This window comes from Narcine bancroftii, chromosome 7, assembly GCF_036971445.1.
Source record: "Narcine bancroftii isolate sNarBan1 chromosome 7, sNarBan1.hap1, whole genome shotgun sequence".
Taxonomy (NCBI): Eukaryota; Metazoa; Chordata; class Chondrichthyes; order Torpediniformes; family Narcinidae; genus Narcine; species Narcine bancroftii.
This window is the reverse complement of record NC_091475.1, coordinates 164,670,030-164,684,411: the sequence shown is the minus strand read 5'-3', so window position 1 is coordinate 164,684,411 and position 14,382 is coordinate 164,670,030. Positions and strand designations below refer to the sequence as shown.

Genomic DNA, 14,382 nt, shown 5'->3' with positions numbered 1-14,382 from the left:
TATGAAATTTGAACTTTGAAAACTCAATTTGTTAATTTCTCACAAGAAAATAGATAAAAACTGCAGATGCTGGAAATAGGAAATAAAGACTGGAAGAAACTCGACATTTTAAATAGAGCATCTGTGGAGAAGGAAACAGCGTTTGGACATCAGATCAATGATCTTTCATCACAAGCTTACAATGTGCTATTTCTTATTTTTGGAGTTCTCCAAGCTCTATGGTATATATTATCTATGAATAGCGTGTATTATATTGAACAAAATATACATTTGGTCCCATTTGAGAGCAACTTACCTTTCCTGTTGAAAAATATAATTATTCACACACTGCCTTTGAGGACCGATGGTATTCCACTGAAGAGCTTCCTTCAGCATTCGCCCAGCATCAAGCAAACCAAATCCATATCTATGGACAACATAAATTGTGACAATGGAAAATTATGAGCAAAGTCCCGAGCACAGTAAAAATGTATATCAGTACAAAAACATTCTAAAAAACAGTTGTCAAAATATCTGGTGATTTTCTCTGTCCTTGGTCACTTTGCTCATTATTGTTAGTGGCAGTAAATAGACTTAGAAAGCTTTTTACAGGTCATATATCAGTACCCCTTTAATCGTAAGCTATTATTCTGATATACTACTCAAGCTGTAGAATTAATGATGAGTTCAGGTACAATTTAAAAACTGTTAGTAAAACCAAGAGGTTTTTTGGCTTGTTTTTCAGCTGCTATTCATCTCAACCTCTGAATTCCTTTCAGGGGTTGGTTGGTTGGGGAGGCGGGTAGTGCCCACACCCCTGTTCACATCAATGGCACTGAAGTGAAGATATTAGATAGCTTCATGTTCTTGGGAATAACCTGATCTGTCCCAACCATGTCAACACAACAAGAGATTTGGACCAATATATCTAAACAACACCTGATCCGCATCAACATGACACCTGATCTAGACCAATTGTGTCTATACAACACCTAATCTGACCAAGAACGTCAACAGGACACTTTTGATCTGGATGGACCTCATCAACATAAAACCTGATTTGGAACAACCACGTCAACATGAAAGTCAAGAAAGTGCACGAGCCGCTCTTCTTCTTTAGAAGGCTCAGGAAGTTCGGCATGTTACCCATGTCCCCAACAACTTGTACAGGTGCATTATGGAAAGCATACCAGGTGAATGCATCATAGTGGTATGGGAGCTGCTTTGACCACAATCAAAAAAAGTTGCAGTTCAGAACACAACACATCATTTTCCTCCATTAACTCCATCTACACTTCTCGTTGCCCAAGAAAAGCAGCCAAACATACTGAAGGACCTATCCCATCCCAGACATTCTCAGTTCCTCCTCCCATCAGGAAAGAGGATTCAAAATTGTGAAATTGTACACCAATAGGCTTAAAGGAAGTTTCTTCCCCCCAGACATCAGGCTCCTGAATAAACCTCACAAAAATACTTTCATATTGTTCTTTCCCTACATCAAATGATTATTTTTTCTCACTACAATACTATATGCCATAATTTTGTTCATGCTCTTCTATTTTGGGCAGCTGCATGCCTGTTAAAGTCGACTTGCTAGACACTCACAAAAGAACCCCCTCTATCAAGGATAAAGGGACAATGAACTTGAACTTGGATACTTGCAATGCACATCAGGAAGACAGCAGGTGAGATACTGGTGAGAAGCTAAAAAACTGAACAAGCCTGATAAAACTGTTGTTGTCTGCAATTTAATGTTATCCATCAGCTGTTTATCCTTTGTTTTAAATGGCATCAAATTGCTTCCATAGAATAAAAACAAAACATTATGTGTCACATATATCTTTAAATGGAAACAAGTGCATCTCGTATTTCTTTGAATGGAAGCAACATCAGTGGAATCGATGGATTTTTTAAGTGAAAGATTGATTTCTGCAGGTTGAAGTCTGACCATTTTGACTAGTCTCAGCCCATAGGAAGGAACTGAATAATAAACAGTGGGAACAGAAGACAAGTGGATTGAAGATGACAGGAAGGAAAGTCATGGAAAATAAAGAGAAAAAAAAGATTTGCACAGTAGATTAATTCTGCTCATCATTGTATTCATGGATTAATAAAGATGTTGGTTCCCACCCCTGTACAAATAGAATTGATAACAAATTTGAGCAAAGCAGGAAAATTTAATTTAAAAGACTTACTGAATTTTAGCAGTAGAAACAAACCAGGTGACAGATTTGAAACCTTCACAGCAGAAGTAAGTAATAGGTTTTAATTCTTTGTAGCAGCATTTAAACAATGGATACGATCAATGGGAATGATTATCTATTTTCCACTGTTCCCCTCTTTCCTCCAGTACCTTACACTTCAGGAACTATCTGTCAGAGGGGGAATGAGCCAAAATATATTAGAAGCTGAAAATTAAAGATATTCCAGATGCTGAACTTGGACATAAAGACAAGGAAACATGTAATAGGTCAGACAGGGACTTTCAAAACAAAGAAAATAGTTTTACAATGCAGATTTATTTGGGATGGATTAATAGAACAAAGAAAATTTCTCTGATAGGGTGACATCTGAGTTACTGAGATTTCATTATTTACAGTGTTGTTTAGATGATGGGCTAATGATCGAGTGGAAACAACCAAATAACATGTTAAAGTTGTCAGACTACATCTGTGGGGTAAGTGTTAAAAATAAATTTTCATCAAAATGTGAAAGAACATAAAGTTTTGAAAACCCAGCAAAGAAACCAGTGGACTTTCCTAACTAATTTTAGAAAATAAATGCCATCAATTCTCCAGAAATCCACAAAATATTAATACTTTACCAAATATTAAACCAAATAAATTGGACTGATCAAATCCTTCTGCCTCGATATGAAATTAAGAACAATTCAGAACTCAACTAAAATCTGTATTGAAATTCTTCTACTATGCTTTTCAATAATCTCTGATTGTGCGAGTTATAAATTTTGTTCTCCTGGAGAAAGGGCAGATTCAACACAAGAAATGACTATTTCAAAATAGTCTCTCGTATTGATAGGACCCTGCAGGAGAAGACACTTTGATTTTTGTGGAGAGTATTGTGTGAGGAATAGAGCAGGTAAGCTATTACAGAGATATGTGAGTTCATTGCCTTGTTTCTTGAAGTTGCCTGGGTAAATCTTCTCACTGTATAGGAGTGAAAGCCATGGTTGCTGTTCCATTGATTAATTTTTTTTCATAGGATTTTTTTTCAAGATCATGGTGGAGATTGCATTGGCATCGTTCACTGCATTGTGTTCAATTTATTCAGGAGTAGATTTTTTTTAACAATTTCCTTCATGCTTCATTCATTTTTACAAAAAACAACAAACAATTCTTTGGACAACAGATGCTCCATCCTATTGCAAGATATGCTCAGCTACAAGTTGAGATACAGAGAACCTATGAGCAGTTCACTGGACTGACTAGGAATGTATTGAGGCAATTGGTAATCTGCAAAATAGCACATTTTCTTTTTGTTTAGGATTACATTGTTCATTTCACATTTCTGGTCCATTTTAAAGATTCTTTTTTTCATTATCTCTGGTAAAAGCAGGCATTTTCATTTATAAGGTTATCTTTAGATAAACATATCAATGTTGCTTTGGATAATGGTTTGGAAAAAAAACCATTTAATAATATTCAAAGTTGTCTGGTAGTGCCCATCATGTTACTAATGGTAGCTTTCCTCCTTTTGACATACCTAGTTATGTCACTGACATATATTCTATTTGATGTCCATAAGGAAATGTAATTGCTTCTGCACAATGTGATGTTTAGAAGCCATGTTCTAAAATCTGCTTAAAGTCATAAGACCTAATCAGGCTATTCAGCCAATCGAGTCTGCCCCACCATTCAATCATGAGCTGATCCATTCAGCCCCAATGCCCAGCATTCTTCCCATAACCAGGAGTCAGGGTTGGTCAGTTTAACTTCAGCAAGTTCACACAAAAACCACCAAGGTTATGCATGATAATCTGCTTCAGGTAAGTCAAGTCACTGAGGAAACCGCTTCTGGCCTTCTTCAAGACAGTACTACAGCTTCTGCATCAACACTCGAAAGATCAAAGACCACATTAAAAAAAATTGTTACTTTTTTTGTGCTCAGATGTCTAGAGCATGACTTTAGCCTAGAACTTTATGCTGCAGGTCAAGAAAGCAGTCAGCTCAGCCACAGCAAAATGCCCATGTGGGCTCAGGGAAGATATTGATGCCTTTGAATCAGATAAACAACCCCCACTCCAGGGATCTGAATGTATATGTAAAGATAGAGAATGGCATTATTGAAGATACCCCCTTTCAGATGAAACCTTAATCAAAAGTCTCACTTGTTTTGGTGTAAAAAGAAGAGCATTCTTCTTGTATTTTTGCTAATATTTATTCTTTAGTCAACAGCAACAAATAAATTATTTGGTCACATTACTCTTTGTGGGACCTTCTAATGTGCAACTTGACCAGCACCTTTCATACATTACCAATGGTATACACCAAAGAATACTAATTGGATGTCACTTGCATTTGGAATGCACTAAGATTGTGAATAAAAGTTTTGCTAATAATGGAAGCATAAGAACCCGTGAGATGCTGAAATCCAAAGCACAAACAAACTGATCTCCCTCCCTTATCTGGTTCCACTTATAACCTTTTCTACTTAGCAGATTCCAGCAGCTGTAGCCTGTGGCTTCACTTATCACCTTCCAGCCTCTGACTCTACATCCCCTCTCTCCACCTGCCACTTTTGTTTTCTCTCTTTGCCACCACCCACTGTACCCCAGCTCCATTCCATCTACTCACTCACCTTGCTCTATCTGTCCATCACCTCCTTGATTACCTGGTTCCATTGATTGTCTGACAGCCCCTGTCTCGCCCCTTCCTCTTCACCTTTTTTATACTCCCTTCTACACTCTCAATCCTTATGTAGAGTCTTGAGCTGAAACGTCAGCAATCTTCTGTTCCCAGAGCTTTTGCTTGATCCATTGAGTTCCCTCAGCAGCTTTCTTTTTATTTTCTGATAGATATTTTTCTTTCTTTGCAGTCTTTCCGTTTTATGCCCAATATTGGGTGCCATTTAACTTTGACATTCTGTTCTGTATTTCCTTCACTTGAGGAGGGTTTGAGATAAATAAGAAATCATTCCTACAAGGGCTTTAAGCATCTGAAGTGGCAGTGACTTTCCCTTGCCTTCTCTCAGTTATGTATCCCTTGACAATAGAAATGTTTTAAAAATCCCGCAGATTTTGCAAATCAGAAATAAAATCAGAAAATGCTGAAAAAATCTGCAGTTCGGTGCATTCGTGGAATGAACAATAGAGGTTTATGTTCAGATATCATTCATTACGCCTGATTTGCATCAGCCATTTCCGATTTTTGTTTGGTTTGAAATATAAATATCGGATAGGTTTCTGAATGTGTTTATTAATGCAGAGTTTAGTTTAACTTGAGCATACTGTTCAGACAAGTGGGGCAAAAGACTTGCCCTGGCCCTGTACTGGTCTATGTTTATTGGGGAAGAAACTAAGATGATTGACCAGATGTTCACGGTAAATTCGCCTACATAACTGTCAGTTACTTTGGGCTTTCTATGTGATTGTGAAATTCCAAAAGTTCTGTTTAGCAGCTGATGGCTTTTACTGAATATGACAACTCTTCCCCCAAGTGAAGAAGGATGGAATAGTGGCAATTCATCATGCTTGAATAAGATGGCGTCAGCAATTTCAGTGAAGAATGGTAATTACGTGGGACAAAGTAAATTTAGATGATTTTATATTGCTTAATTTAGCTAAATAAATGCAACAGAGTAGCACAGCATTTGGAGTTATTGTGGCAGCTACATGGTTCCAAGGTCTTGGCTTCAATTTGCGACCTATCATCCTGTTGTTGTGCAAAGTTTGTATATTCTCTCAGTGATCATCTAGGTCTGGTTTCCCAGAGTGCTGTCCATTTCTCCCATGTCCTAAGGGAGTACCTGCAGTTGACATCTTCTGGAAATTACCCCTTGGTTAATGAAAAAAAGATTCAAAGGAGAATTTATGAAAACATGAGAAAGAGAATAAGCTGCAGGAATTCAGCGAAATAAGGAGAGGGATTGTTCCCCTTGTGAACCAATATAGATGGCTGCAAAGCCTCCTTCTCTGGTGTAAAAGATGAGCATTTTTATGCTTTTTGAGGTGACATTCTGGTCCAGTACTGTGGGCTCTGGTTGACAAAGGTGCTGTGTTTGAGATGTGCAAGGGAAAAATGCCTCTTAAAAGGGACTTCTTTGCATCAACAGTTTCCCATTTGGTTTGAAAAATAAATTGTGCCAGAGCATCAGTAAAAACCAATGACGACCATCAGTTTTTAAATGAAAACTGAACAGATTCAGGGAATTTTAAAAATACTAAAATCTCTGTCCATTGATGAAAGATAAAAAAACATTTTGCAAAATGAATACAAAAAGAAGTGTCCTACATGATTTACAAAAAACAAAATTAAGTTCTTTTAATTTTTTAATATTAATTTTTAAAATGAAAAAATAATTGATATATATCATGGTAACAGGTCATTTTGACCCACGAGTCTGTGCTGCCCAATTTACACCCAATTAACCTACACCCCAAGTACGTTTCGAATGGTGGGAGGAAACCGGAGCCCCTAGAGGAAACCCACGCAGACATGGAGAGAAGTACAAACTCCCTACGGACAGCAGGGGATTTGAACCCTGGTCCCAATAGCTGGCGCTGTAAAGGCATCGTTCTAACTGCTATGCCATCCATGCCATCCTAAGAAATAACAGCAAGAGCAGAGAAGGATAATATGATGTACATGATCAAAATGAGCTTTCAACATACAAAATTATGGAATATAGTCAGAGAAATGTAAGACCATGCACTTGATGAAAGAAATAACGGCGTACACTATTTTCTAGTCAATGATTTCAGAAATCCAAGGTGCAGAGGGACTTTGGGGACCTCGTGCAAGATTTGCTCATGTAGAGTTAGTAGTAAGGAAGGCAAATGCAAAGCAAGCATTTATTTTTAAGGGATAGAATATAAAACAGATGTAACAGTGAAGCTTTATCAGGCACTGGTCAGACTGCACCTGGTATAATATGAGCAAGGAAGGATGTGTTGGCATTAGCGAGGTTCTCAAGGAGGTTCACCTGAATGATAACTGGAATGGAAGGGTTATAATATGAGCAGCTCGGGGACTCTACATGCTGGAGTTTAGAAGAATTGACGAGGGGGCAGGAGCATTGGGAAACAGACTTCATTGAAATCTATTGAATACAAAAAGGCCTGGACATGGAGTGCTTGCTATAGTGGAGGAATCTGGGACCAAAAATGTCACTTTACAATTGTGATGAGGAACAATTTCTTTACCCAGAGGGTGGTGAATTTATGGAATTTGTTGCTGCAGATAGCTGTGGAGGCTCTACAGAGGTAGATAAGTTCTTGATGGGGAATGGAATCAAGGGTGAGGGGGAGAAAGCAGGAGAGTGGGGTTACTCAGCCATGAAGAAATGGCAGGGCAGACTTGATGGGCCGAATGGTCTAATTCCAGTCCTAAGTCTTACAGTCTTATAGTCATAAAAGCAAAGTGCAACTGGTACAAGTCAGATGAATTGATTGGTCTGACCCTTTCACCAAAGTGTGTTAAAGATTAGGGTTGCTCAGTTACCTCTTGAACATTGCTGGCAAGATATAGAGAGTGATTAATGCAGGGGGGGGTGGAAGGAACTGTGAAACATAGTATGGCTCTCTCCTTTCACCTTGCTGGATATAGTACTTACTGATAAGGTCATTTCCCTCTGAATTGGCATCCTACAATATAAACTGCAACATTATTATGGGCTTTCTTGGTGCAATAAAAGTGCTGCTCCAGCAGTTTGGCATTCGGCCCACTGTGAAGAAAAAATTTAGCTCACCAAATATAAACATTTCAATAAACAAAAAGATTTAAGCAGCTGCGAGAAAGCAAGCAAATGAGTGATAATTAAAATGTCACATCAAATTTTAGAGTCGACAAGTTATCTTGATGGGCAGCAAAAGTAGGAAATCCATTTGTTTAAACTATGATTAGGCAGTGTGAATCCTGACTGCTCAACAATGTTGGCCAGTCAAATGCAGCATCAACAGCTCAGCTCTAAGAAAACTGCAATGTAATAGAGATCTTTTTTCTGACAGTTGTTCAATCATTTTTTGTCAACTTTTGATTCATATGCAAAACAATTTTTCTTGTAGTCCATGAGAACCTTTTTCTTGGTCATTCTGACATTCATTAACTAAGCAACCAAAACCCTTTGTAAATTATTGCAAATCCAACAGTTAATCTCAATGTACAAATCCACTCATGACATAAAACTCCTGGAATAAAACAAAAAAAATCCTGATTTTATATACCCCAGAACTAGCACCCATGACACAGAGAAGAAAAGGATGCTGCAATATTAACTTTAAAGTTTAACATTACTTTTAATCTGTCGAACTGATTGAACAAGATATGTTTTTCAGTTAGGAGATACTGTTACATTTAACAGGAATCACAAGGGGTTATTCGAGTAGAATTAGTGTCAGGTTGATACAAAAGCCTAAGTTGAACACGAGAGGGGATTCACTGTAGACGAGCTTCCCAGTCGATCCTGGTCAAGAATCAATGGGTGGTCAATGTGTAGGTGTAGGGATATGAGAAGTTAGAGGCCGTTGTGTGGGAATGGTCTGAAGCACTAATGTTAAGTTGTGAATTAACTTCATGAATAGTGATTAACTTGGTGTCCTCAATGATTGTCATTTATAGTGGCACATTAACAGGAAGTTTTGGGGAAGTGTATGACTAATTTCCTCATGATCATCTACCAAATTAGGAAATTATTTTTTTATTGTTAATCATAATATTTCCAAATAAATGAAAACCCCAGGTTACAACAGAGTTGAACAAGAAAAAATATTGAACACAGAAAAGAAGTCAAGGATAACCAAAATTTTGGTCCTGAGCCCTCTGTCGTGCATTTGTATATTATAATTCAGATCTTAGCTGAGGAATATTTCATGCATTGAAATGGAAAACTATTCTTCATGCTTCATTCACAGCAAGGATTTTGCCCAAGTAATGTCTGCTGGAAACCTAAATTGGATTTTGTTTGTGCTTCAACAACTGAGAAAACATTAAGTCATCATGATCCACCATCAATAATCACAAAAGACTGACATTGTGAAACTGACAGGGTTTTATTAACTATAGACTGGAACAGCCATCAAGGCAGAGTGGAACAGGGAGCATGTAAATTGCTACGGGTAGGATAAGTCTTGGGAGGTGTGTCCAGCCAATCATAGCATAACAGTGGTTTACCGCATATCAACTATCCAATATTTGTCAATCAGAAGTTAAACTGCAGGATTCAATTTGTTAATCACAGCAAAGCCCTTAATATGCAACTGTCTTGAACAATATTCATACAATTCATCTGCTCTTCCAGCAATATTGATCAGGAACATACAATGCAAGATAGTAAAGTGTTGAAGACCTTGAACTATCATTCAAATGATCAGAAGGTGTTTTTTTTTAATGTTTAGAAGACCACCAAGGAAAATGATCTTCAAATACCAGGCCGTCATCACCTCTGGAGCAGACTATGCTGTGCTGAATCCTTGTGTTTTGAATGTCTGGTGTAATGGATCTGTGTTAATATTAATCCTTAGTTTAATGTTAAACTATATTTCTTATAAATATGTTGTAGGTTAGCTGTGGGTTGGTTACAGTGTTACACACATAGGTTACAGTACATTTACAGAGAACCATTGTACTCAGAGAAGGGATTTCATTCTCGGAGTCGACACGTCTGGAAAGCAGCATCATAATGGAACAGAAGTGTTCTTAATTGAAACTGAAGTACTAGGTGTGGTTATTATAAGGAATTAAGCCTCATGAACAGAGATGAGGTCAGACAAGAAGTTTTGCTGAAATGAAACTAAAACTGTTAAGGATTCCAGTATATTGTCATGTGGTTACCAAAAATTTGTACTGACTTCATTTATGATGTAATGTCACATGAGTTAGAGAAATATATTTTCAAATCCAGACATTTTGGATCAGTTTACAGAAGTCAAGACACTGTGTGACACACACACAGGAGTTGGAACCTTGTGGAATACAAGGTTGAATTACAGTAACCAGAATAGGTGCTGTTATGTGTTAATCCTAATTAAAGGGGTACACAGAATAAGTAGATTTCAAAAGGGAAGCCTACTGTCTCTTTAAGAAAACAGATTCCAAAGTCTTCATTCAAGAGAAGAAGATTTGACCTCCTGGAATGATAAGGATTTGTATTATCCTTTGGTCCTCCTGGAAAGACAGGAGATACAGCATAAGTGGCTTTTCAATAAGTGAGACTGCTTCTCATTTGTGCTCAGAAAATGGCCACTCTTATATAAAGGAAAATCTCTCTGAAGGATGTCTCATCAAAAGAATTGTGAGTTTAAAGGGGTCTGGAGATATGATGTTTAAAAGCACTTCAAGCAAGACTAAAATGATGCTGAAGTTTTGGACTTTTCAGAGTTTTGGGACTTTAACACAGACACATATTTACATTTGTGCTTCGTGGAGTTAAATTTAGAGTTTATCTTAGAGCTTAAGTTAGAGATAAGTAAGAAGGGGCATGTTATTATAGTTTAATAAAAACTATTATTTTGAGTTTACCACTGTCTGGTGAATTTTCCATTGCTGTTCCTTTGTTAGTGCTAACAAAGTCTCTCTAATCCCTAACAAAATTAAAAGGGTTGTTAGTTTGTGACACTGGAAGGATTGACTGAAGCCAGTAATATTAGTTATCCTTGTCAGGAATAAAATATTGATATGAGACACTGACCACAATGGCTGGATGTGTACCATTATTTTATACTGTACTTTTAACCACAGCTCCTTTAGGTGGCACAAATGGCAATGGGCATAATCTTGGAGTCTGTTTACCTCAATTCAATGCCAGGCAAAAGGGTATATGTGAGAGATGATGGGCTCAGTGCCATCATATCTGAAGATAATTAATACCCCAAAAAGCTTTGATTCTGAACATCTGTGATAAAACCTTGCTGAGACGTACAATGTTGAGAGTTTGAAGAGTGAAGCCATCTTTTTTCTTTAAGTTTTAGCCCCTTAAGTCTGTTACTAAAGACTGATTTCCAAACTGCTTTAGGTATTTTAAAATAATTCAAATGAAAGTTGCATAAATTTTATGAGATTCTTGAATGAGTAGATATAAAAATCAGCAGATCCAAGAAATGTGTGTTTCCCTTTAAGGGTGTAACTGATTTTTGTATGAAGTTGCAATCATTATGCAACTTAACTTGAAGTGGTTTCAGACTTTGAGATTTAAAGAGCTGCAGTGACTTCCCCATCCTGGATTTCATTGAACTAATGTATCCTAGTAATGATCACAGACAGATCATAGGTAATTATCTCCGCTTCTGTCAGCAGGGGAAAATGAACCCTGGATATTGTACGGTTGAGCAGTAACAACTGAACACCAGAATGCCCACATGGTCAAACCATCTTTCAACCATTGAGAAGTGCATATATTCAGTGGGTAGGTGGATGTAAAAAAAGAGATACACAAGTAGCACATTCCTTCTCAAATTCTCCTTAGTTTACCTATGCCCCACTTTCTTTTGAGTCCTTAGTGTAGCAAAGATAAATTGAATGATACAAATTGATGGAGAAATTGATCAGAGATATGGGAAGCCTTACTCTATAAATAAGCAGGGATATGTGTTTTTAAAGTGGATAAACCAAGTTTCCCAACCTTAGATTTTTCATCAAATTCAGAAGCACATCTCCAATATTACCTTAAGCACACAGGTCTTCTTGTTGCTTTCTTTGTCAGGTCTTTCATTTAATCAAAACACCAATAAACTAATTTATCCCCACCTTTCATCATGGCTGTTCGGAGATGGAGAGCAGACATCAAACTTACATATTTCAATCAATATTTTTCAAGCAATTGGGAAGTTACATTACAAATTGCCAGAAGCATTATATTTTATGGTGCTTAATTTTTTACTAATTTAATATCAGATGAAGTCTCCATTCCTTTGTGAAGACTGAATAAAGCAGATTTTACTGTGTTTTTCATTTGCAGTTGTCATTTATATTATTTGAAATGAAGAGGAAATATTAGTATATTATCAACTAAAATATTGAAATCAGACAATATTAGCATAATTCATGTTATATTTAATAGCACAATGGTTATAACCTTCAGGTTTCATTTATATCGGACAAACAGTTTTGGCTTATTGGGGAAACTGTACTTTGTAATTAATTTAATTTGCATATATAAAGTGTGCTTAACGAGCAGCATTGCACTGATATGGTGCTTCTTAACATAATGAATGTACTCTGTAACTTTCATGCAGATAGGCCTTACTGTTTTTGAGTTATAGAGGAAAATCTATTTTGTAATTAACCTAATTAGAATATGTAAATCATGCTAATTAGCACATTGTTAATATCTTCTCCCATGTAGCATAACAAATGTGCCCTCTAAGTTTCACAAAGAAAGTGCTCAAATTGTTCAGTTATTGATGAAAATATGGAAAATTGTATTTTGGCAATTGTGCTGTTACACGTGAAATGTAAAACCAAAGCTTAGCTGTTGAATACATTTTATGTAAAATGTGCACAGTCTTGAAAGTAATATTGAGAACAAGAGTATTTTGTCCTTCATTTGCCACATTAGGTTGGCACTGACTTAACCTTTCCAACATGGACTTGAATCTATCGCAATTCAAAAAAAAATTAGATGTACAGCACTGTAACAGGCCCTTCTGGCCCACGAGCATGTTCCACCCAATATCCCAATGACCTTTTGAAAGGTGGGAGAAAACTGGAGCACCCAGAAGAAACCACACAGAGACTTGGGGAGAATTTATAGACAGTGTCGATTTGAACTCTCCGTAATAGCATTGCACTAACTGCTAAGCTAACCTTTCCACCCAAGTAAGGCATTGAATGCCTCAGACTGATAATGGCTGCTGGCATTCCTCTGGACCATCAAAAATCTAACTTAATCATCACACAAATCCACCCAGCATCCTGCAGCACTTGCACCAATGTGAGAAGCTTACCTAATAAAGAAAACAAAGGCAACCCATTGAAATAAAACAATTATACAGTAGCAGGTGCTATTCTCACACTGGGAATTACACTGCATTAGATCAGTAAATGTAGAACAGTAGCGTACAGGAACAGGCTTGCTGCCCTTCAGCCCACGTCAAACCATCTTTCAACAGTTGGAAAGTGCAAAGGTGGATATAAAAAAAGGAGAATCGCAAGTAGCAACTCCTTCTCAAAGATAAATTGAATGAAACAAATCGATAGAATTTTTTCCCCTGTTTTTCCCTTTTATTATGAACCGGGTGGGTGGTGGGGGGGGTTAACTACAGATCATGTCAGAGACGTATAAAATATCTTACATAATGAAAAGTTACATGTATTATTTGAATAATTTTTGTAGTCAATATAATTTTTGGACACAGTATGAGTAATAATTTAATTGTTTAATCATTATGATTATAGGTTGATGACCTGAACAGGTTATGTGATAATTATGGTAATGCTTCTAATTTACAGTTGATATGTGATATGTATATTGTGATAGTACAGATTCTATCACCAATGTGTACATGTACAGATGGTAGTGTAGGATGACTGTGATTGGCTTAGAGCGTAGCCACACCAACTGGCAGGTCTTAAAGGATTGCTCCTAGCCAGACCAGGTCATTCTGGACTGGTCGACCTATTTGTGATATGCTCCAGTCTTTTAGTTAATAAATTCGACGCGCTCTAAAGAACCAAAGACTTGTTGATCCAAACCAAGGCTTTTGCCAGCATACAACTGGACAGGCTGCAGAGTCTCCACAAGGAGCTCTGTCATCCAGGTCTCACTAGGTTCATGCACTTTGTCAAAGCTTGCAACCTGCCCTACACAGTCGAGGAGATTCGCTCCATGACCCGAGCCTGCCCGGTGTGAGCTGAGTGCAAGCCCCACTTCTTCCGTCCAGAGAACACCTACGTCATCAAAGCTACCCGCCCCTTTGAGCATCTCAGCGTGGACTTCAAGGGGCCCCTACCGTCGACCAACCGTAATACCTACATCCTTACGGCCATCGATGAGTACTCCTGCTTCCCGTTCACTGTGCCCTGCTCGGACGTGACGACCACTTCAGTCATAGAGGCCCTGCACAACATCTTCGCCATCTTCGGGCACCCCAGTTACATCCACAGTGACAGGGGGTCCTCGTTTATGAGCGCAGAGCTGCGGCGGCACCTTCTGGAGTGTGGTATTGCTTCAAGCTGGACCACCAGCTATAACCCACGCGGTAATGGGCAAATCAAAAGAAAGAATGCCGCC

At 37.7% G+C, this 14,382-nt stretch overlaps 1 protein-coding gene across 9 annotated transcripts in view; it reads right to left on the bottom strand.

Moving 5' to 3' along the window:
* LOC138739315 (PC3-like endoprotease variant B) overlaps positions 1-14,382 on the bottom strand; it is an 827,554-nt gene that overhangs the window by 75,964 nt on the left and 737,208 nt on the right. For all 9 annotated transcript variants that reach the window (XM_069891108.1, XM_069891107.1, XM_069891109.1 and 6 more), the window contains one exon: positions 296-406. In XM_069891108.1, coding sequence (XP_069747209.1) covers positions 296-406 — 111 coding nt within the window. The remainder of the gene's footprint in view (positions 1-295; positions 407-14,382) is intronic.